Genomic DNA, 23375 nt, shown 5'->3' with positions numbered 1-23375 from the left:
CGGTGTCAACAATTACACTCTTGAAAATCACCTGAGTAAAAAGTCTTTTTTTCTTGTTGATCACATTTCAGTTTCTTGTTTGCCAGTGGTTCATTATTTGGGTAGATGTTTTTCTGTTCGATTGTAATTACTGATTCTACAGAAAACAAGTAGCTGAGTGCTGGCAAGGTTGTTAACATCTCGGTAGTTGTGGAGTTGTTACATTTAGAGTACTCTTGGAGTCAGATGCTGCCTGGCAGTATTCTGATGGCTTTCGCTTGCCACGCGTCCCACGGCAGATTTGTGTATTGTCATAGCGGTGTATAAATCTGTATGAGCACAAAAGCAGAGGTATTGGTAGTGATCTGTATGCATCATCGGTGACGGTGTCTTCTGGAGTTGTGGCTCGTGTGACATTTGTTCTGAAAAATACAGCTGCCGAGATTTCAATGGACAATTTTGGGAACCTCCGAGGAAATCAAGTCCAGTCTATGAATGACAAAAGCAATCAGACGAGCAGCTGCTCTCCCATTGGCTCTGAGGTGCATGTAGACCACTGTGTGGAACAGCTGCGGGAATTTGTGAGGCGAATAAAACAGAGAGATGTTGTCAGCAGTTCAATGTCTGGCGTGAATGTTCTCTCTCTTAATCACAACAGTATTGTATTAACGTTTGTGTGCATATAACCGCACCGTAACTCTGATGATTTTTCCAGGTGACAGACGATTGGTCTGGCCAAAACGTGCTGCGAAACTCACCAACAGTGGGTCCCACCTTATTTGCGGTTCGGTATCCGCGTATTTCACCTGTTCGTAGACTTTTGTGTGGAACGAAACTGCAAATTATTCTCAGAGGGTTCGCCCATTTGGGGATTTTTTATCTAAAATATTGAAAAGAAAAGCTTTGGTGAACACTTCACTTAAGAGCTTATAGTTAGCATTGCAGCAGAGGTTTATATGAGTAATATTGGCTTGAAAAAATGCATTTTATGCAAATCCACTCCCACTCCTTGGTCTTTTTGTCTCCACAGCATTAAGAACAAAGTCATAAACCTCTGACAGAAAAAAATACAGTTTTACCTTTTTCAAAACAAAATAAGGATACAGACGGTGAGCTGAACCGATCGTGTTTGCTAGCACCTATTTTCCAAGTAGCTGACCCACCAGCTACAGCAGCCGCAGCTCTTTATTTACCTGCATCTTGATAAGCTGTGATAGAGTAGCTCTGTATTTCCTCTTGTTAACCAATTGCACAGCAGGTCTCCAACCCTGATCCAGGAGCTGGTTTTCTTTACTACCATCTGCTTAATTGCATTCACTCGCTGTCTCTGATGTGGATCAGTCTTTTTATTAAACTGATACAAAGGAATCTCTTTTCCCAGACTAGCTGGCCAGAAAGCCACCGACCTCAGGTGGTCCACTGTGAGCTGAATGCAGGCCAGGTGCAAATCCACACGGAGAAGAACTTGGCATTTGTCTGCTCCCGTTTGATCAGATATTGTTTATGAAGCAGTAAAAGGCTGTCACATTGTTGAGTGTGCACTAAATAAAATTCGAGGGAAAAAAAAAATTTCATCAGGGCATCATCACGTACTAAAATTTAAAGAGCGAAGCTGTCCTAATTTGACCGACAACTTTAATGAGGGCTTCTGTTGGATCAAGTTAAATGCAGCATGGCAGTGATTGTGCTATGATTAATATCCTGTGTCTTTGGACTGCAGTGTGAGGCAGATTGTGGTAAATTATATATATATATATATATATATATATATATATATATATATAAAAGGAAAACTTTTGGAAAAATAAATTGTGTGACTGTAAACTTTTCACTGTTCATATACGTCATAAAACCAGTTTTGACAACAACAAAAAAGTCAGTTTAAACAACATCACGAACTGGTGTTATTTTCATTCTGGTTTCTGTTTGTGAATGTTTTCCGTCATGGAGTTATGCCGTACATCTATAATTATTTGCATCTGTGTGTGGTTATTTAATGCCCAAGAACATTTGATATTCAAATAAAGTTTGAAAAGACACGTACCTGCAAACATCACAACTCCTGGAAAGCATTTATGTTATTTATGTTTGTTTTAAAAGCTATATGCTCATCCCCACCATGGCATCTACAACTTCAAACCCAGCTGTATTGCCAATTTATAGAAATTAAAGCCCTAACATCTTTATATGTTACTTCCTAATATACTAATAAAGCCAAAAACATTTTTTAAATAACCAAATTACAGTACATATTTCAAAGTAATTAAAGGCACTTTTCACACAGAAATATAACCATTTGAGCCATGCTATATAAATCAGAAAGACACTAACATGTATGGTTAACCATTTTCTGTCCTCTGTATAGTATGTAGTATTAGGTGTCTTTTGTTTTTAACATTTTATTGTGAGAATACTAACTCCAACCTGGTTTGAGGTACATGACTGGCAGTGTCCTCCAAAAAGCTCAAATACTGAAGTTCAGTTTCAAACTTATAAGGCTGATTATGTGCAATAAAGTGGGATCTGCATACATGTGAGAGTCTGGTCACCCCTAGACAGGTCATAACAATTAAAAGAAAATAGAGTGTTGGGTTATGCTGGTGAACATCAGAGAAGAACAAAACTGGGACAAACATTTCAACATTTAAATGAGGTCAGCTACAAGCTTGAACACCATGAAAGGTAAACAGTTATAAAAACTGTTACATTCTGTTTCTGAAAGTGGATGTTTTTTTTTTCTCTTTTAAAGAAAACACACATTTTTAGGAAAGAAAATCTAAAGCCTAAGTCACTGTTTGTGACGCAGTAGCAACCACCCGACCCTTTTTCACTGCCAACTGAGTGGGTCACTTGTATTTGAATGCTATGCAAGGTGAATGCAATTTGGAATTAGGGATTGCGAAAGGCTTGACAGACTTCTAAATTAAAGAGAGCCTGCCGTTTTCTTCTTTTGTCTCAGGAGAATGATTTTTTTAATTTCCAGACTGCACATCCAGGGGCTGAAAAAAACAAACTATGTTTCTTTCAGTCTTGTCCTTTTTGACGAGGGAGAAAAAATATTTCTACACAAATACAGACAAGTGTTATTTTTGCTTCCAAGCAGCCCGTTTATACAACTGAAAAACCTATTTCCACTGGGCATCTGTCCCCTCTTCCTATGAGATTTAGAAGTCTTTGCAGAGATTTCAGTATTTGGGCATCACTCGCTCGCAGAATACAAAAATATCTTCCAAGACTGGCACTTTCTTCCTTAATTCCCACTGCATTTCACCCCTTCCCAATTCCTGAATGAGAAAATGAGCGCTTCTCTGAGAAGAGCCAACCAAATAAACCCCTCTTTGGGCCTGGAGCCACTAATCTGTAATTTAATTTCACGCAGGCGTCTGGGGCGTGAGGACACAGACCAAGGTCAAGGACGACTGTACAGAGAGATCTGGATGTTTGGGCACAACCTGGGGTTTGATCAACACTCTCACACAGCTTAAACCGAGGACAGTGTTTTATGGGTGTGTGTGTTTTAGCATTCCTCACCTTGCAAGGCCCCTATCTCCAAGAAATGCTACGTTATGAGGATCCGCTCCCCCTTATGGGGCCCAAATCCTGGGCCCTATAGGAAGAATTACTGTTTGTGTGAGTTGAGTTTATGTTTAGGCTTATGCATGTGCTGGTATTGGGTAGGTTTACGGTTAAGGTCAGTGTAAGGCTATAGAAATGAATGAAAAATGACTGGAAGTCCATGTAAAGTCCTTGTGAAGATAGAAAGACGTTTTATGGGTGTGTGTGTGTGTGTGTGTGTGTGTGTAGAGGCTGAGAGGTATTTCAGTAATGGTTACTGAAGTCTGACTTGATGCAAGGTAGCTATTCAGCATATGACAGCAACAAACATTCGCAGAGAAAATCCATTATTCAAAACGAGTAAAATGTTTGCAATGACTGAGCATCTGCAAACAGAGAGAGATTAGCCCCAAAATAGGACTGCGTCTAACTGGGAACAATTCAGCATGTCAGAGTTGATCTGCATGCAAATGAAATATTTGTATTACTTTGACCGTAATTCACGCATTGCTCATTATGGAGTGTAGTTGGCGGATAAATCACCTAATGGAATGTGGAAGGGTGAATTTGAACAGCCTGGCTAATCCTGCGGTAGAAGGGAAGAAACGTCTGTAATAAACTCGACCTTGTTCCGCCTGAATGAAGACAGAGTGTCCCCACCCAAGAACAAAACCAATAACTACCAATGAGCCGACAGTTTCACCATGTCTCTTTAATGTACGGGTTTTTTTTTTTTATTTCAAACAAATGGTTTTGGTATTCATACATAGGCATATGGCACTGGGACTCGCTTAAGTAGTTCAAAAGGATGCAATAAAACAAAATGTACACCCCGCAGGCTGGAAGAGATAAAACATTCGGCGTCAGCTGTAGAAACTAGCCGAGATTGTCTTTCTTCATTAAAAACTATTTCTTACATGTAAAAGCTGTCAGGTCAGGGAGAGGGATCAGAGTGTTTCACATCCGCCATTTGTAGTTTGTTGGAGCTTCGCTGGCGTTCACTTTCAATTGCCTCGACTTACTGAATATAGGAGAGCGGCGCACACTGACAGGTACAAGTTACTCCAGCGACAGACGCTAATTAGCAAGTCGCGGAGTAATAGGAGAGCCGGGCTCGCTCGCTTGCTCTCTCTCTCTCTCTCGCTCTGGCAACTGAAGCAGGGTCATCTCTTTAAGTGTCTCACTTCCTATTAGACAGCAGATCTCTGGCACACGCCCCATCGCAACGCGTGCAGAGTGATGTCAGTGACAGACAAAGGATCCTGTCACATCCTGTCGTTTTCAAAAGCGCCCGCCGCTCCTCGTGTCGCAGGCAACACGACTCATTCAACTGCGTTTACCCGCCGTTGCGTGTCTCCGTCGAGAGAATGAAAGGAAGGCAATAGAAACTAATGGCACATGATGTGTTTATGTGTTTGGATGGGAACTCGAGGGAAAGTCTAAGAAAGGAGATGATGGACTCATCTTCTGCTCAGCGAGGCTTTGACATTCTGCAGGGGATGCTGGAAACAGTCTCTAGGTTGATGGATAGGTGGAGTGGGATTACCCGCCAGACTCATCTCCTCCTTCTCCCACCCCGACTGTCTGGCCTCGACTTCTGAAAAGAGACACACACAAAAAAAAACAACACACAGATAACTTTGGGTTCTTCATAGCAGAGGACATGAAGAAAAAAACCTGAGTAAAAAAACAACAAAATCTAACCTATTATGTAGAGAGAAAAAACGTATCTGCAGTAGAGACTGCAGCCACATACACTGATTAAGCATCAGACTACAACCACTCACCCCTGCGGTGAGGTCGGTCTGCAGTGAATAACACTGATTATCTTTGAGTCATGCTACCTGTTAATGGATGGCATATATTAAGCAGCAAGTAGACATTTTATCCTCAAGGTTAGTATCTTAAAGGTAAGAAAGACAAGTATGACAAGGGCAATTGTCATGGCAATATGGCTAAGTCAGAGGAAACTGCAGCTCAAGTGGTTCAAGGAGGGAATCATGGTAAAACAGCGACGATGCCTCAGTAAACCCCAAAAGCCCCATGAGTCACATGATGAGCGAAGGCTGCCCCATATGGTGCGACCTTACAGATGAGCTACTGTGGTTCAAGATGTTTAAGAAGTTAATGTTGGGATGATAAAAAAGGTGATTCCCTGAATGCAGAGACTTCTTTCAGCAGGATAACGCAACCTGGAAAAAAACAAAAATAGTGCAAGTGTTTCTTGATCTGGAGAATGTGAGGATGCATTGCCAAAACAAGGCAAGCTGACTGAGGTAGTGTGATGCTTTGGACGATGTCCTGGACACCCTTAGGACTTGTTATCTATAGTTATGTCATTTTGTGACTTTGACATGGACCACCTGCCTCATTAAGACAGTATTCTCTGATGACTGTGAGCTCTCTCAACAGGATATTGAGACCTGCCCCAAGCTAAAACTGGTTGAGGAACGGTTTGAAGTGCATAAAAATAAGCTTAAGATGTGCGCTTGGCCTCCAGATTCCCCCAGATCTCAACCCAATCCAGCATCTGCACAGGAAAAAAAACAGATCCAATCCATAGAGGAGCCACACCACAGCTTACAGGAGTTAAAACATCTGCTGCTAGCACGTTAGCGCCACAAATCACAGCACACACTCAGGGATCCAGCACAGCAAAGGAGGGAGCAACACGCTCTTAGGCATGTTATAATGCTATGCCTGATTGGTGTGTGAAATAATTGGAGCAAATACACTTCACACAGATTTAACATCATAAAATTACCAGCTACAACACCCCGACAACCAACACATCTATTTAAATCAAGACATCCTCTCTGCGCGTCTCTCTGAACTGTTTCTTCCTTGTAGCCCATGCGGACCACCCCACTGAGAAAGAAATTGTTCTCCTTGCATCATTAAACAGTTTGAATTAACTCGGGTGGAATTTAATTGTGTCACACATGACGTCCCCCTACTTGAAGCTTTTAAAGGCAACATAGCTATAGCCATAGGTTCGGACGTTTAGGATTATTGAAACCAGTTTTAAATGATTAGGGTCCAACCGGTCATCAGGGAGAGGATTCATTTCAGTTTCAAGATATTGCACATACTGTATGTAATCTGAGAGGAAGTAATAATCTCTGACTTGGGATGGAGGGAATATCTGTTTGTGTTCTGTTCGGATGTCAGCTGTCTACACTTGTCCTCATTCCTTTGTCTTGTTCTCGTCTCGTCTTTTAAGAACTCGCTTCATAATCCATTCCAGTTACAGTTCGGTCAGGAAGCTGTTCGTAGCACATAACTGACACTAATTATCATTCCTTTATTATATTTTACACATGAGAGCCGATGCGATGCGCTTTAATTCTGAATGAAAACCCTACAGGCACCGCTAACTGCTTGAAAATGTCAAAACAAAAACTGACGCAGTTGGAGAGTCTGCCGTTGGAAACGATGGAAATCTCAGCAAATTAAAAAACTTGCCGGAAAAAATATCTGCTAAACGGAGATTCTTAAAAAAAACACACTCAGGCTTCCATTTGCTCCCTGTCAGGATGCAATCCGACCTGCCATCTTATCCATCACCCAAATGAATACAACGCAATTCTCACACATGCATTGTTCATCGCATTCAAATCCCTCAATGTCCCTCGAGAGATCACTAAGTAAGAGTGTTTCAGAGTGGATTGGTTGAGTGAGAGGGTCAGAGGTGAAGAAAGGAAATAAAAAAAAAAACGGTACTTTCGCAGAAGTGCAGAGCTATTTGGAGTCTTCTAAAATAACTCTTCCAGGCGAAAAGACTCAAAGAATAAAATCTCTTCCAACGTTTCCAACTATCAGCTTTTCTCAGAGGGATCCAAAGCAGTCACGGCAGAAACAATGAAACCTCTGCCCTAACAACTCGGAGACAAGCTGATGGACGGATCCATTTAGTGCAGGTAAACCGGATCGCGGGCTAATTTACTAAGGATATAGGTGGCTGGTTACAAGAACGGTGCAATGGGTTTAATCTAACAAAGCGTTAAAAACCAGTCTGTCCTCATTTACATCAAAATAAAAATGATTTTCTTTTACCTCCACCAGTAGCCTAGCTCAGCGTAAAGCAAAATGTACTTGTAAAAAAAAAAACTCCGCAGCCATAGTTTTTGACTTTGACAGAAACAACAACAACAATCGGAGCAACTATCAAAGGAGGCATCGCTCTGAGAAAGCAAATGACTGGGAATAACCTTGAAGACGAAGTCAGCATAATGAGGAAGCTGCTAAACTTTAGTGATACTTAGGAGAGGATTACCTGATGATGAAAAACACATCATGGCAGTTTCTCTGCACACAATGGATAATTACAAAGTATAATGCACACTGCTCACAGAGGATATACAAGCTCTGCCTTTAAGGATACATTTACATTTAAGCAGATACCTTTACAAGCCTGCAATGAAAATAGGATCCCAAGGGTCCAGCAGGACACGAACAGAGAGGTGTGGAATATATTTAGACAGTGATTAGACTCATCAGCGTGGGAAGAAATATAATAGGCAATTGTTATTAGGCGTAACTACGCATGGAAATGCACTATTCCAAGCAAACTGTGGTGCTCCACAGTCCCATTGGCATTAAACTAGCAGGGGAGATGTTTACATATCACCAATGTTAGACATTACTATTCATAAGTGACACCTCGAAAATAAACAATGCCATCATAGTTGTTTTGAAACCTCCCATTAGGGAGTCTGATTTCCTTAATGGAGAAAGAAATGTTTAGACCGATCTTCCAGATTTGCTAACTTGCTATAAGTTCCATTAATAAGAAAAATGTCAATGGAAAATTTCCAATGAGGAATATTTTCAAATTCTCCATCTTAAAAGTCCGATGGGAAACTTCTGGAAAGGCTCCAGAAATCTATTTCTAAATCCATGTATGTCTCCTGAGTGGCAGTGGCTATGAACTCCAAATGAACTGTAGAGGCAGCGAAGCCCCAAAGGAGGTGCAGTCACTCACATTAGAGGGTGGTCTTCACTCAAGACTGACACTAAACTGTATGATGATGATGCTTTTATAAGGTCCTGGCACAAGAAAAGCTGCAACCACTCCAGCTCTCTTTCTCCAGTCAAAAACAGAAATGCACGGTATGTACGATCCCAACAACAGGGAGCCCAGTCTGATGCCAGGTTTACGAGCCGATGCCAGGTGGGATCAGGACCAACCAAAAAAAAAATCATATAAAATTGTAGTTTGTATCCTTTTATTTAATGAACAAATCCATCCATCCATCCATCCATTTTCTTACACCCTTGTCCCTAGTGGGTCGGGAGGTGCTGGTGTCTGTCGCCAGCTAACGTTCCGGGTGAGAGGCGGGGTTCACCCTGGACAGGTCACCAGTCTGTCGCAGGGCTACAGACAGACAGGACACACAACCATGCAGACACACACTCACACCTAGGGAGAATTTAGAGAAACCAATTAACCTGACAGTCATGTTTTTGGACTGTGGGAGGAAGCCGGAGAACCTGGAGAGAACCCATTCATGCACAGGAAGAACATGCAAACTCCATGCAGAAAGACCCCGGGCCGGGAATCGAACCCAGGACCTTCTTGCTACAAGGCAACAGTGCTACCAACTGAGCCACTGTGCAGCCCTAATGGACAAATCAATTGTAAATATACGACAAAAATGCATGACTGTAAAATGTTATTTATCAAATCTCGATGGCATACAACACTGCAGAAAATTAAGCTAATCCAAACTGTTTCATAATTTGCTTCTAAGGACCCAGAGTTCCTTTATTGAACAGTTTCTAAGAGTTTTATTTTTAACAAATAGGGAGATAACATTTAGTAATGACCTGGCACAGGGCAGAAGAGATGCATAAACCTTTAGTTGATCATCTACTGTAAGACAAGTTTTCAGCAAAGCCCTTAAAAATACTACTACTGAGTTGCAAACAGCATTATTTTTCATACATTTATTAAAAGAATTCACAACAAAATGCCTGTTAGAATTTGGGGCAGGCTTGCAGCGATATAATTGGTTCGTTCCTTGAGTATTGGTCGAATACAGGACTGATAATGAGAAAATATACAGCAGAAGTCCAAAGAAAAGAAACTTTAAAAGACGTTTTGGAAGCCAGAGAAACTATGGATCAAAGACCGCTTTAAATGGCTGCAAAAGTCTCGCTCATTAGAAGGAAAATACAACAGGAACAGGGATGACTAGGGATTTTTGGCCTTAAGAAAGTAGACACAAGAGTACCTTGCAAAATCGTCTCACAGTTTGTCACGTTATAACGACAGATTCTCATGATAACTCGAGAGGAGCTACAAGGATTCACAGCTCAGGTGGGAAAATCTGTCGAGAAAACGGCTCGGTGTTGTAAGCTAGCAAATTCTGCTTTTATGGAAGAATGCAACAAAAAAAACAAAAGACTCACCTGTCAGATGAGACAGTGTTAGTTAACTATGATAAGTTTGAGAAATTTACAAAGCAGAATGGGCAAAAAGGCTTCTGTCTCTTTGTGTGTGAAACCTATAGATACAGTAGATACATAAAAGGCCTTGCAGCTGTAAGTGCAGTGAAACTTGATACATGCCACACCTTTTCATTTTTATTTGCAAAAAATGTATGCATTCTTTTTCCCACCCACATGTCCGTCCCTATTTTGTGTTGGTCATAAAATCCCTACAAAACACATCTAAGTTTGTGTTTTGGCAAGGATTCTATATGCCTCTTTGTTTACTGAAGCCTATAATATAGCCGCTCCTGCATGTTTTGTGCCTTGGGTTGATATTTTACAGGAACATGAGAGGATGTGGCAGACAGTTACTGGAAACAGGAAACGTTGTTGAAATATGTACACTCTGCAGGAGCAGGTCTCTGCAGGAGACAAAAAAAACAAAAACGGAAGAGTCCTGAGCAGTGATAATTCACGTAGGTCACAACACATAACAATGATCACCGCTTGAATGATGGAGTAATGCAGCAGCTCCCGCTACAGGCCTTTCCGCTTTATCCCAATAACACTAAGCCAGAGTGAGGCGTCTGGCAGTTCATTCTGTTGCCACAGTGTTATTCGAAAGCAGTGGCATGTATCACGCACACACAAAAGAAAAAAATCACACCCCCTTGATCTGCTTCCCCCCCTACATCAGGGGTGTCAAACTAAAGTCCTCAAGTCCTCCTGCAATTTTTAGATGTGCCACAGGTACAAAACACTGGAATGAAATGGCTTAATTACCTCCTCCTTGTGTAGATCAGTTCTCCAGAGACTTAGTGACCTAATTATTATATTCAGGTGTGGTGCAGCAGAGGCACATCTAAAAGTTGCAGGGCAGTGTCCCTCCAGGCCTGGAGTTTGACACCTGTGCCCTACATGGTATGGCCCAGCCTCTCTCTAAAAAACACTCTGCAGCCCCCCTGGTGTTAATTATGAGATCCCCCCCACCGTCCTGTGAGCCTGGGTGGGACGTGGAAGTGCATTAATCTTGATTTTTCACTTTAGACTAGAGGATCATTTGAAGAGACTCCTGTGGTAAACCCCAAAGGCGAGGTGACTCGGTACCTGAAGGAAGATAGCGGGATGAGAGAAGAAAGACTCCCCTGTTTGTTCAGCGCACATATTGGGATGCTGTCCACCTCTTCAGGCAAGTCAATCATTTACCTTATGGGCCTTATTTTGTCAGCGTGTTAATCTGGATGAATATTTAGAGTCACACAGGACGGCGCAGCAGACGTCTCCCACCTGTGTTGTGATGGATTTGCTCCCAGACGCGGCGTGAAGGTGAGTGTCACCTTTTAAGATGAAATGAGCGAGAGCAAGTGACTTTGAGGAGTTCAGTCAAAGAGTTAACGTTCAGCTAGAGGCGTAGTTCAGTCCGACACGAACACACGATTTGCAGGGTTTGGGGTTTCTGAGAGCACCTTTTGTGATTTACACGAAGTCTGCGTATTAAAGCTGTTGTTCAATTAAAAATACTTCTGTGTTATTAGATTACAGCCACTGCCTCGCTACGCTCTTATTAGCAGACTGCACAAACTAAATGGAGTGTGTTCAAGTGAATGCACAAGTCATTTTAGCAAATGAGAATAAAATTAGTTCTTTTTAACTAATGAACCAGTTGAGTATTAGAAAACTTTTAGGATAGCATGTTCTTTAATCTATTAAAACCTCATATAAACTCTAAAACACATTAAAGATCTGTTGTTGTTGTTGTTGTTTTATTAACCTTTCAGACCTAGTAGTTACAGTCTACTCTACAATCCCATAATCAGAACCAAACATGGAGAAGCACCGATCAGATTCTATGCACCACAAATCTGGAACAAACTTAGAGGAAACTGCAAAGATGCTGAAACACCGAGTTTCTTTAAATCAAGGTTTAGAATCTTTAATAAACTTAGGCGTTACATGGATCAACACGAATCTTCACGACTGGTTTTACTAGACCAAAGGGTAACTTTTGATTCTGCTGACCGCTTAGATTTGAATATTTAAAATGTTACAGAATTTTGTTAATTAGCAATTTTAGCAAGTGTTATATTACATTGCCAGCTTCCTTAGTTCCTTGTCTTCTTTGTTAGCTTGCTTTAATCATCTGTATGCTTTTTCTATCTCAACCCTCCTCTACAAAGGACTCTTTATCACACTTGTCTGTATGAACAGTGCCGTATAAAAATAGATTAATTTGCTACATACTCAGTTGTGTGCAGCATAAAAAAATAACTTTCAGTCCTAATTCACTTTCAAATAATCAACCTCTCTGAGCACCAGATTTTTAAAGAAATAGTGCCATATATATATATATATATATATATATTTTTTTTTTTTTCTTATAATGATTCCTCTTAAGTTAATGAAGAAGCTCTGAGGCACATAGCATACATGTAGAAATATGGCCATTACAGCTTGCTCCATCTGCATGTGTGCAAATTTCTCTCCACGTTCTGTGACCACGCTATGATGTTATCAGACTTCAGAAAGCTAACCATGAAAGTTCTGGGCAATATGTTCTGCATATTCCCATCACGGTGGGGGGGCTGCTCAGCAGTTAGGGTCTTTTTTTGCCATCTTTAAATTCTCCTGTGTGGAACAAATCCTCTTTGATAGGCCACAGCTTTGTAAACAATATGCTGATATTAGCTTCTAACTAATAAGACTTCATTCGGTTTAGAACCTGTCTGCCAGGCGTATAGTGCTTGATGTGAAAAGTTTTTAACACCCAAGAGAAAACTCACTTTTTTTTATGTTGACAAAGCAACAATTTGACAAGTTTTCATAAAATGTCCTCTTCATCCAGAGGAACAGAGTAAACTGCTTGAGAGAGCAATGTTAGGCAACGCAACTTCATATAACATAATAACAGTATATATTATCATTAAAGCTGGAGATTTAATACAACTATTTACTTTCTGTATGTGTTCCGTCCAGCCGTACAGGGGATACTCATTTCATCCGATTGTACTCGGAATCAGGATCTGGGATCTTGTACTTTATATCATGGGCCATGATCCACGTCTCACGTTCATGTAAAAAAAACATTTGTGGATACATTTAACTGTACAGAAGTCACATAGCACTTAAGCCTCACGCAGTCTTAATGCGACGCTCAGGAGGAACGCAACAGATGTCGCATTCGAACAGCGGGGAAGCGCTCAGGGTGTCCCGTCAGACCGTCAGTTCCCCAAACCACACACACGAAAAAAAAAACAAACTTGAAATAGTGCACAGGGTATAAAGCTTGGGGGATTCAATGGACCCCGTGTCTTAAGTCTGCAGGAGGGTTAAAAAGATCAACTCCATTTTGTAGCCTTGCAACACCACTCAAAGGAAACGCGGTCAAAAGACTTTCGATGTTGGACTGGACCGACAAAGTCTCATAACACCCTCACCAAGTCTTCAAAGACCCTGGGCCTGTTCTCCAAGGCCATGAGGAAAATCACACAACTCTTCCTGAATCTAAGCCTCGACAACGAGAGTCGGAGCCTCCTTTCCAACACCTAGTAAGTACGCTTTCTCTGCAAGGCGGGGAAGTGTGATGCCTTGATGGTTCAGAACACACTCTCCTGTTCCCAATCCAAAACACTGGGGCAAACACGGTACTATGCCATTCTTCTATAAGTTACCTTGAATTTGAAATATGGAGGCTAAAACAAGCAAAGGTCAATATGCTATATAAATCTAGGAATCCTTTATCCTGCGAGGTATAGCCCCTAATCATTTATATGCTGCTACCGCTGGCAGTCCAGTCTCATGTCCACTTTCCAGTACTCAAGCACTTCTTTTTGTACACTCATGAATTTCAGCATCAACACACCGCTGATTTTGTATCTCCCCTCTCATTTGCAACATGAGTAATCTATAGTGGTTAATTGAGCCCACAGGCAGCTGGTTTCAGTGAAGGCTCCTGTGCCGTTCTGGAAAAAAACAGGACCTCTCTAGAGAAGTCGGCTCTCTGTCGAGAGGCAAGCGGAGCAGAACTCTCGCTGCGTTCATTAGCTGTCATTGATCAGGGATCCAGTCACTGTGCAACTCCTATCAAAGCTCCCATATTACCAAGTTTCATCCCCTTAAAAAAATACTTCAAAGGCAAAACAAGTAGATCAGGCATGACACGTTTTACAGTTTATTTTTTTGACTGGACTATTTGATGTGGATGTTTGTCAAGGTTTTCAACAGCACCAGAAATTGCTACACAGCACAACTGACCGTTGCAGTTTTTTTTAATTAAATATGAGCTACTACATTTGGTTATTAGCTCCACTGAAAGCCTATCCTTGTGTAACCTCACAGGAGGGGAACTCTTCAGCAAGTTTTTGACTGGGGAAAAACGAGACAAAGAACATGAATTCGATATGATCCAACATGTTGGTTTATGGTGAGTAAAACATTGGTTCTTCATAACCTTTAGAATAGTTGAAGAGCATTTTATCTATTTGAGAATCAGAAGAATTTGAAAAAAATATCTCCCTAAAAAACTTTATGGTGCACACTTTAGTAGAAACATTGTAGGGCTTCAGTAATTCAGTCGAATTGAATATTCCTCTTAAGTTTTCATTGTGATTTTGGTCATTACACGTTTGTATCTGCAAATCTTTCATCGTCACCACAAACTCCAGGCTTTCCTCTACCTGCAATAAATTGTAGCACAATTATATATACTGCTCAAAAAAAATAAAGGGAACACTTAAACAACACAATATAACTCCAAGTAAATCAAACTTCTGTGAAATCAAACTGTCCACTTAGGAAGCAACACTGATTGACAATCAATGTCACCTGCTGTTGTGCAAATGGAACTTTGTACAGAACAAAGTATTCAATGAGAATATTTCTTTCATTCAGATCTAGGATGTGTTATTTGAGTGTTCCCTTTATTTTTTTGAGCAGTGTATATGCATTTATAAAAGTTACTTTATTTTTTTAAAACCGACACCTTTCTGTCTGGTTGCAAAGCTGGCTACTGTGCGCTGCGTTGCTTGCAGTAGTGAAGGAAAATTAGAGACGACAGTCCGAAGTAGAGGGAGAGAAAAAGGTAAAAGAAAGGTACCAGAAGGTAAAGTTGAATACATTTTTAGTTCAAACCTGTGTACAAAACCCTAATGTTAACGTACATTTCATCTGAACGACAGTAACTTAATTAATCTAGTTTGACCGTAATGCTTACTGTTTCAAAAATGTTTTGAAGGCTCCCTGATCAGGGTGTTTAAACAGTAGCATGGTGTCACCCCTCAGTCTTAGACAGGAAACCTTCTCCTCCTCAAATGCCCCCGTTCCTTAAACTCCTTAATCTAAAGAGGCTATAAGTAATATGCTGACATTGGAGCTGGATTCAGTCCTGGGCATTTGCATCACTTTCATTATGAGTAGTTCTCTTCCACTGGCAATTGATAAACTTGAAGTTAATCCAGTGATCGGACTCACGGCTCAATTCAAGTTTAGCTGTTTTTCACTTTATAGCTGCACTTATTCCAAACCTCTTCCTCAGACGACACTTCTCAGGTTTGGCATTAAGCAGATCTCAACCACTCTACATATATATCTTTTACGTGAGCCCCTTTGAGCCAACAGTTAATAGCCTGCTGATGATATAATTCAGGTTTCAACGTACCTGATTTAAGTATCATCAGCAGAATTTGGGTGCATGAGGAGGTAATTCAGGAATTTGATTCAGGTGTGCTGGACTTCTAACACAAACAAAAGTTTCAGGACATGCACTGCCCTGAGGACTAAACCCTGTTCTACACATCATCAACCTATGTGACTATGTCCATCAAAATGTCCTGTGACCTACACATTAACTTCACACCCAACCCTCATTCTGTGGGCGCAAAGACAATGAAACAAAAGTCTGGCCTGAAAGGGGCTTTCAGCACATTTCACTGTTATTGTAGCACTAAAAAACCTCCCGTCCCATTGATTACTGTACATCTGGCAGCTGCAGCTTCTTAAAATACACTTAGGTTAGCTTTCCTTGCATTCTACCATTTTCGTATCTCTCTTGTCCCTGGAGAATAGCGCACCGATGCACAATGCTGAATGTACTGAGAAAACTGTGACAGAGCAAAGCCTGAGCTGTGACAGGGGGGGAAAAAGTATAACAGTGAGATGTATTCTCAACATGACAGGCCAGCGATTAAGTGAATATATAAGAGCAAAATGAATCGATATTTCCCATATTTGCCAAAGAACCTTCTAGGGGGGCCGTTATGTAACACTAATTGTACCTATAGGGGACATTTTCTAATGCAATCAGCACTCTCATTGGAATTCACCGAAACTCTTCTGGTAGACAACCGGGATCACCCATGCTGCTCCTTAATTCATGGAGTTTTCTTTATTCCCTTAATGCCGACGTTTTCAATATTTCTTCTCCACTCATTTGCAGCGATCTCTGGCCATGCCAAGGCTCAATACGATTCCATATTCCCTTAATATATAATTAGATTAAAGAGAAAATATAAACCCAGGGATTTCCATCCATCCTTGTTCTTACACCCTCGTCCCCAGTGAGGATCGGGAGGTGCTGGTGCCTATCTCCAGTGAGATGTTTCGGGTTCACCCTGGACAGGTCGCCAGTCCATCGCAGGGATTTCCATCCACTTCATAAAAATATAGCAGTGAGGTTTCTCTGCACCATTGTTACCTGCAGGATATATTTTCACTTCAGATGATAGAATGTGTTGAATTTAGTGTTGAAGAATGTTTATCTGGCATTTAAGAAGTTTTAACACATGATTCTGTTGGTGCAAACCAAGTTATGTGTTGGGATGCCTTGACCCCTTTGTTGTAGCGAAGTGTATATCTTAAGTCCTGACCTTAACCCGAAAGAACAGTTTTGGGATGACTAGACCAGAGACCGCGACTCGGGCCTTCTTGTCCAACATCACCTTGTAAATAGACTTATGTTAGAGTGATCAAAAAATGAATACACACATCACTAAACCTTGTGAAAAGCTGTCTCAGAAGATTTGAAGGTCTTAGGGCGGGCAGACGATAAAGCCTTAGGGATAAAGAAAGAGATGCAACTTTGTACAATCTTATCACTTTAGCAGCAGTAGGAATAAACACTGCTGTTTTAACTAAGCTAGATCTTGTAGCATTTTTGTTTTGAGGCATCTAATGTGACACCATGGCATTTTTACCTAAGGTTAATATACTGTAAAAATCTAATACTACTAGTGAGTTATACTTATAACAGACAGCATGGACAGACCACTAAGGTTGACAGCACTGTGCATCAAATATCAAGTGACCACTTTAATATGTGTCTACATGTGCTGAACTTAAAACAATTTTTTTTTATTCCTAAACATCATCAGTCACATGTGAACATGTATCGATAAGGAAGAGGTTTTTATAACCAAAGTGCTTCCTGACTCTGAAAGGACTTAATTAAATGCAGGGCCTTACTTTATTAAATAAGATATGCTGCACTCTGCATAAATGCATAAATCAATAGCAAAACTGCCACAGAAATATTAGAATAATTGATCCGGGGTGATTCAGCAGCAAGGAGGTCCGGGGGCTTGCAGGATATTAGCTCGACGTAATAATCTTGGTGAAGGTCAGTGGATACTCCAGTAATGACAAATGTCCTCTCTTTGACTCCTGCTGGTCAGACTTTATTTTGGCTAGTAACAGGAAATTACTTTCCACACCTTTCATCTTGTTCCACTCACTGTGTAAGCTGCAGCTTTACGACAATGACCAATCAGGGTATCATAAAAACAAGCTGTAACTGTCCCGACTTGTCATAAAAAAAACAACAACATTCACTCAACTGACGTCAAACTGCTGGTTATTAAAGTAAGAATTGGAAGGTCAGTAAACACTACACAATGCCGGCACAATCGACCTTGCAAAACTTCTGTCTGTCTGTGGCATGTCTGAGGAAGATCTGAGAGTTAAATGTACCACTTTTGTACTGATAAAACTGTAGTTACGTTTTTCTTCTCGATATATCTGTACCAATTCTGCAGGAGTGTTTGAACAGAAATGCTGCTTTTAGGTAACAATAAAGAACTTGAATGGACTAAGTACTAACAGTAAATATAGTTAAGAGATGCAAATTAATGACATGTACAACCTGCAAACTTTAATAACTGCAGACCTGATGCCACCGCACCGACAGACATAGCTTTATTAACAGGGTCTTTGTCAAAGCAGCATTAATATTAAAATATATTTATACAAAAATGAAGCCAAAAGCGTGTGAGATTTTGTTCTAGCTTGGACTTTTCTTAGAATGTGTTTCCAATCTGCTGACGATGACCAGGATGAAGAGACGGCAGTGATGAAGGTTTATTGTTAGGAGACAAGAAACAAAGTTGGTAAATTTTTTTTTTTTTTTGTTGCTTCTTTAAAAAGTCAAATTGCTTAAAAGCGTTCTTTTTTTGATACTGGTTACTTGCAATGATACACATGCTGTCATCATTGCTTTGAATCAAAAAATGCGTCACAGTCAATAAGTTGCTTACATTAAATCTGCACCTAAATCGACCGTTTATCAAATCATCAAGAACTACATGGAGAAATGTTTAACTCCTGAAGAAAGCGTCTGTTGCACCGCAATGGCAGCAGGCAGCAGGGTGCTTTCATGGCGCCTAGAAGGGCATTTAAGAGGCAACCTCTCTCCAAGCGAAACCTCAAAAACAGACTGACATTCTGCAGGAAGTAGGAGGATTGGACTGGGGTAATGGAGGTCCCAATGAACTGTCCATCAGACGACTGGGAAAAGGGACTGTCAGGGCAAGATAAGGGAACGCAACTATGACGTTTGTGTCATGTAGAGAAGAAAAAAAAAATCAAGACAGGCGATTAAGTGCCGCAGGAGTCAAAACACTGACATTTCGGTTTCATGAGAAAATAAAAATGCCCAGATCACGATCCCAATTTCCGTTGTTTTCAACAAACAAATCCCAACAACACTGAAGAGGGAAAGGTTGCAAAAAAAAGCTAAACTGTTGATCATTCGTGTGATATAGTGGGGGCCATGCGTTTCTCGAACTGACAGATTTATTGGCACGTGTTGAAACGGTCAGAAAGTAGTCAATAGATCAGATGGTGTGCTGCGCTCTAAAAAAACCATGAAAGGCAGCATTAAATGTGCCAAATGTGCTGGGCCTCTAATTGTGGGCTTGTTGTAGACAGGTCAGGCTTTAAGGTGCTTTTCTCAGGGTTGAGGAAAAAAAGGAAGTGAGAGGGATAGTTACACTTTGTCTTCAGTGGTGCCCAGAAACAGAAATGTGTCATATTTCTTTCAGTTTTTCAAATCACAAAACCTTGGTGCAGCCATCTAAAAGGAGCAAAACCCATCTCTCTCTTTTTAAGGTAACTCATAATTATGAGTGTTTAAGCAGTAGTATATATAATTAATGGAGTTTTATTGGGGGGTTTTTAAAGGTAGCAGTTAGATTAAGCCCCGTGTTTCAGAAACGTACATTTTTTAAAGTAAAAACCATAACAATGAAACCATTGGTTATATTCACATGACAATCTCATGTTTACCAGGAAATCCTCACAAATGAACAATTTCCCAAATTTTTAAAAATGTTTTAGAGACACAGACCGACAGCCTATGCGACTCAAACCCAACCTATTTACCATTAATAAGTCCCTGACCCTGGCTTTGAGTGGACTAAAAAACGCCTAACAGATAAAATTAAGCAGATATTTCATATCAGACAGTGACCTTCTGATTTCTGAAATGATAATGTCAAGACTTCTAATATCCCATACTCTCTCCCAAATTAATGCAGCCGATCTTCAATACAGCAGCACTTTCCAATAACCTCCAGTGTGTGTGTGACACTGTGTCCTTCAAAGAATTCACACAAAGTGTACAAGACGGTGATGACAACGGAGGACAAAAAAAAAACTGTCACCAGAGCAACACATACATGTCAATATATTTGAAGAAAGAAACTGAAAAACGACACGCACCTTCACTCTGCCGTTCTTAGCTCTTCAGTGGCGTCATCGCTGGAGAAAGCAAGGAAAGAGAAAAAAAAACACACACATGAAGACATGATTTCAAAACATCAAATTAACGCATAACAAACTGTAAATATTTACATTGAAAATGAAACGGAAAGATGCAACGAAGGGCATCCTTCGTGCACACTATGATGTGGACCTAATTCTGTTTCACAACCCCTCCCTCTCCGCCGCTCCGTCTCTGCTCACCAACATCGCCGTGGCTAACAGGAAGCAGAGGGCACGGCGTTTTATTTAATTAGTCACAGCAGCTGAGTGCTCATGTGGAACCAAACAGGAGAGGTAGATTGGGGTAGTGAGATGGATAGGCACACTCCCACCGGGCCTTGGCTGGGTTGTCAGAGGAGCACAGATTACATGACAGGGAGCGGGCGGGGGGAGGGCGATGGCTGCGGTAGTGGGTGTTGTTTGGCAAGAAGATGAAAATGGAGCTTGTACAGGGTGAAAGAGGGAGGAGGGGGGGATTCATCCCAGAAAATGGATTGCCTTTAACTCCACAAATATCCAAGCCCTCCCTCAAAAGCACTCGCCGATGGTTTTGTCTAATACGCCAACAAGCTGCCATCGACTGCTTTTATTAACTGTGACAATGCTCATTATTCCAAATGATTTAGAGGCTGCTATTTTTTTTTTTCCCTCCCGTCTCGTCCCAAGCTGGTCCGTTGGTCTTTTCCCTCACGGACCAAAAGATAACCCCTGCAAGGGGCGCAGGAGTAGCTCAATGTGTGGCAGACGCCTGATGACAGTCTGAGTCCAAGAGAGGAGAAGCGTTTCTCCAACAACCGGCTCGATCAAACACGACGAAAACATCAAGAGACGCGTCATGCGCGGGGAGAATCTATTAGTATGCAATCAGCTCATGCGGTGTAGATTAAAAATCGTCTGAGGCATGTAAATATAAGTTTCTATGCTTGTTATTATCCAATCGATGGCGCAAGGAAGATCAGCAGGCTGGCACACAAATAAAACATGCTCCTCTCGGTGTGGTGCTGAACCAGCCAGGAATGTGAACGGTGAGCTTATTATATGTGCAAACCGCTAAGCAGTGGTGTTCAGGGAGCTCTGTTAATTAGCCCTCTTGAAGATATCCAGTGACCCACATCTAATAATGAAGGGAACACAAATGTTCTATTTACATATCTTTAGTCGGTAATGTGTGACCACTGGGAGAGCCCGCTTGTTCGGTGTGTAGTGTCAATGAAAAGAGAAAAGAAAGTTAAGCTGAGCTACCTGGGACGCTTTCCAGAGACTTCTCAAACTCAACTGTGGCTTTATAGCTTTAATTGATACGTTTGCAGCCTGAACAGAGACAACAACAAAAAAATAATAATCTCTTTTTTTTAGGGTTTCATGCTGTTAAGTCATACTTTATGCCTCTCGTTTCAACGGTTAAGCCATACATTATTCAGGTGTGTTTTCATGCGCTACTTTTGTTTCCATTTCTCTGAAAGAATACATCAAACAGGTGAAACAAATGAGCCCAGATGTAACTTAGGCACAGCTGTTCATCCCCTCAGTTGTTTTTTTTGTTTCTTTCTTTTTTTTATCTAAAAAATCTACAGCATTTGTCCTGATTGCCTGCCAGACCTCGGGCTTTAGTGCGATTTGAACCTGTGCTGTCTGCCTTCCAGCGGTGGCCTTAGCATTAAGGAGTCAGAAACGAGCGCCGGCCGAGACTGCTAATGCTATAAGCTGTGTGAGGCTTGATATTCTATAACCTTCCACCTACTCAGGGCCTTGCCTCAGTTAAGATGGGTTAATAAAACTGGTTTTACCGCTCTGCTCTCTTTTTCAGAGGGCATGTTAAATTGCTCTTTTACCAATGATTCTGTCTGTGAAAGAACTGGGTCACTTGCGCTCCCTTCCACGGGGAAGTGCACACAAACTGAATTCAGATTCTGATAGGAGCCTCGCTTGCAACGACTGCAGCCGTTTCCTAAACAACGTGACACGCTCAGGTTACTGGACACATGTCTGGATGAAGTTGCGGGTTGGGGGAGTGTTGGAAACAAGAGGCGTTTGGTGCATGACTTTTCATCTGCATGAAAATTAGCAACAGGAGTCTCTTTCTGGCCGCACCTCTTGAGCGCCCTTCCTACAATCGACTGTGCAGTTGTGGGACTGCAAAGTTCTGTGCCTGAAAATATAGATGGGAATGTGAGTTACAGTGTTTGCTAAACATTATTTGCCTCTGCTGTATATGCAACAAAGGGATCTCATCCCGCGGCAAATGGATGAGCACAGGTCCCTAGTTATCATTGGTTATTGTTCCAATCAGGCCGGCTTTGAAAGGGGAAAGCGCACTCTCCTTTGGACAGCTCATTAAGACAACACACAAACGTGGCTCCCCATCATCCAGGTTTTATTAAAGAGAGGCTCATTTTAGCTCCTTTGTCTCGCGCAGGAACCTCTGGCTTTGTCAGCGCAATTGAAGCCAGATGGCGAAACAAAGCTGCTTGTCTGAATCGCTTAGAGAGTGATCTCAGAAGACAGAGCCATTAGCTTGACTTCACAAGCTCACCGCCCACAGTGTCCACCTGGTTCCAGCAGGTGCGTGCGCGGCGACGAGAAGGAGCGCAAGGAGTGGGGGTGGGAGGGTCAAGCGTGGCGACGACGTTGCGTCGCGTCAGTGGCGTGCGGACGCCTTTAGCTACAGCTGAATTATATTGAGTCTTACTAGTTGTGGGATGGCTGACCCTGCTCCTGGCTGCACAGATTTCCCCTCTGAAACATTCATGAGAGAGGGAGCAGAGAATAAAAGCCATTGTCCCCCTTCACTCACAGAGTCTCGTTCACCTATCGGCTTATTAAAATCACATGGTATTAACTTTGGCGTTCACCAAAAGGCTAAATAATTCAATCAGAATAAAAAAAGAAAGTCAAATGAATAACTCTAATGACATTAATACTTGAGGGAGGACTTGTTCCAAGACCGCGAGGGTTGGTCGCTGAAGCTAGTAATGCAGAAGAGGCTCGCCCTGAGTGCTAATGGAAAAATTAATTCAGGACTCATAAGGTCATATTTCTGCCAAGCAAAATATCACAATCACCCTAATCATGCAAAAAGAAGCACACAAAGCAGTTTCCTGTCTCGGTTCAGCAGCGCTCCTAAGAGGCCAAATGTAAATACTCAGCAAATCAGAGATTTGAAAGGAGGATTCTGTTTTCATGATGAGAGTTTAAATTAGATGTTCTTCTTCCTTTGGCTACAAGGTAAACTGCTGGCAGAGGCAAAATGCCACAAAGGAGAAAAAAGAAAAAGGGAGTCAGATTCTGGGATGAAGAGTCAAAAAACGAGTGAAAGAAGACGGGATTATCGCGTTACCTCTAGTGAAGTACAGTAAACTTTTCTCCTTTCAGTGAAA

The 23375-nt window shown here is 41.4% G+C and overlaps 1 protein-coding gene across 2 annotated transcripts in view; it reads right to left on the bottom strand.

Annotated features, from left to right (window-relative positions):
- Positions 1–4226: 4226 nt before the first annotated feature.
- cd276 (CD276 molecule) overlaps positions 4227–23375 on the bottom strand; it is an 87359-nt gene continuing 68210 nt past the window's right edge. For both annotated transcript variants that reach the window (XM_028015459.1, XM_028015460.1), the window contains exons 7-8: positions 19957–19995; positions 4227–5131 (exon numbers count right to left, since the gene is read on the bottom strand). In XM_028015459.1, the coding sequence (XP_027871260.1) occupies positions 19973–19995 (23 nt within the window). In that variant the 3' untranslated portion in view covers positions 4227–5131; positions 19957–19972. The remainder of the gene's footprint in view (positions 5132–19956; positions 19996–23375) is intronic.

This window comes from Xiphophorus couchianus, chromosome 4 (assembly GCF_001444195.1).
Source record: "Xiphophorus couchianus chromosome 4, X_couchianus-1.0, whole genome shotgun sequence".
Lineage (NCBI taxonomy): Eukaryota > Metazoa > Chordata > Actinopteri > Cyprinodontiformes > Poeciliidae > Xiphophorus > Xiphophorus couchianus.
This window is presented reverse-complemented; position numbering and strand designations above follow the sequence as displayed.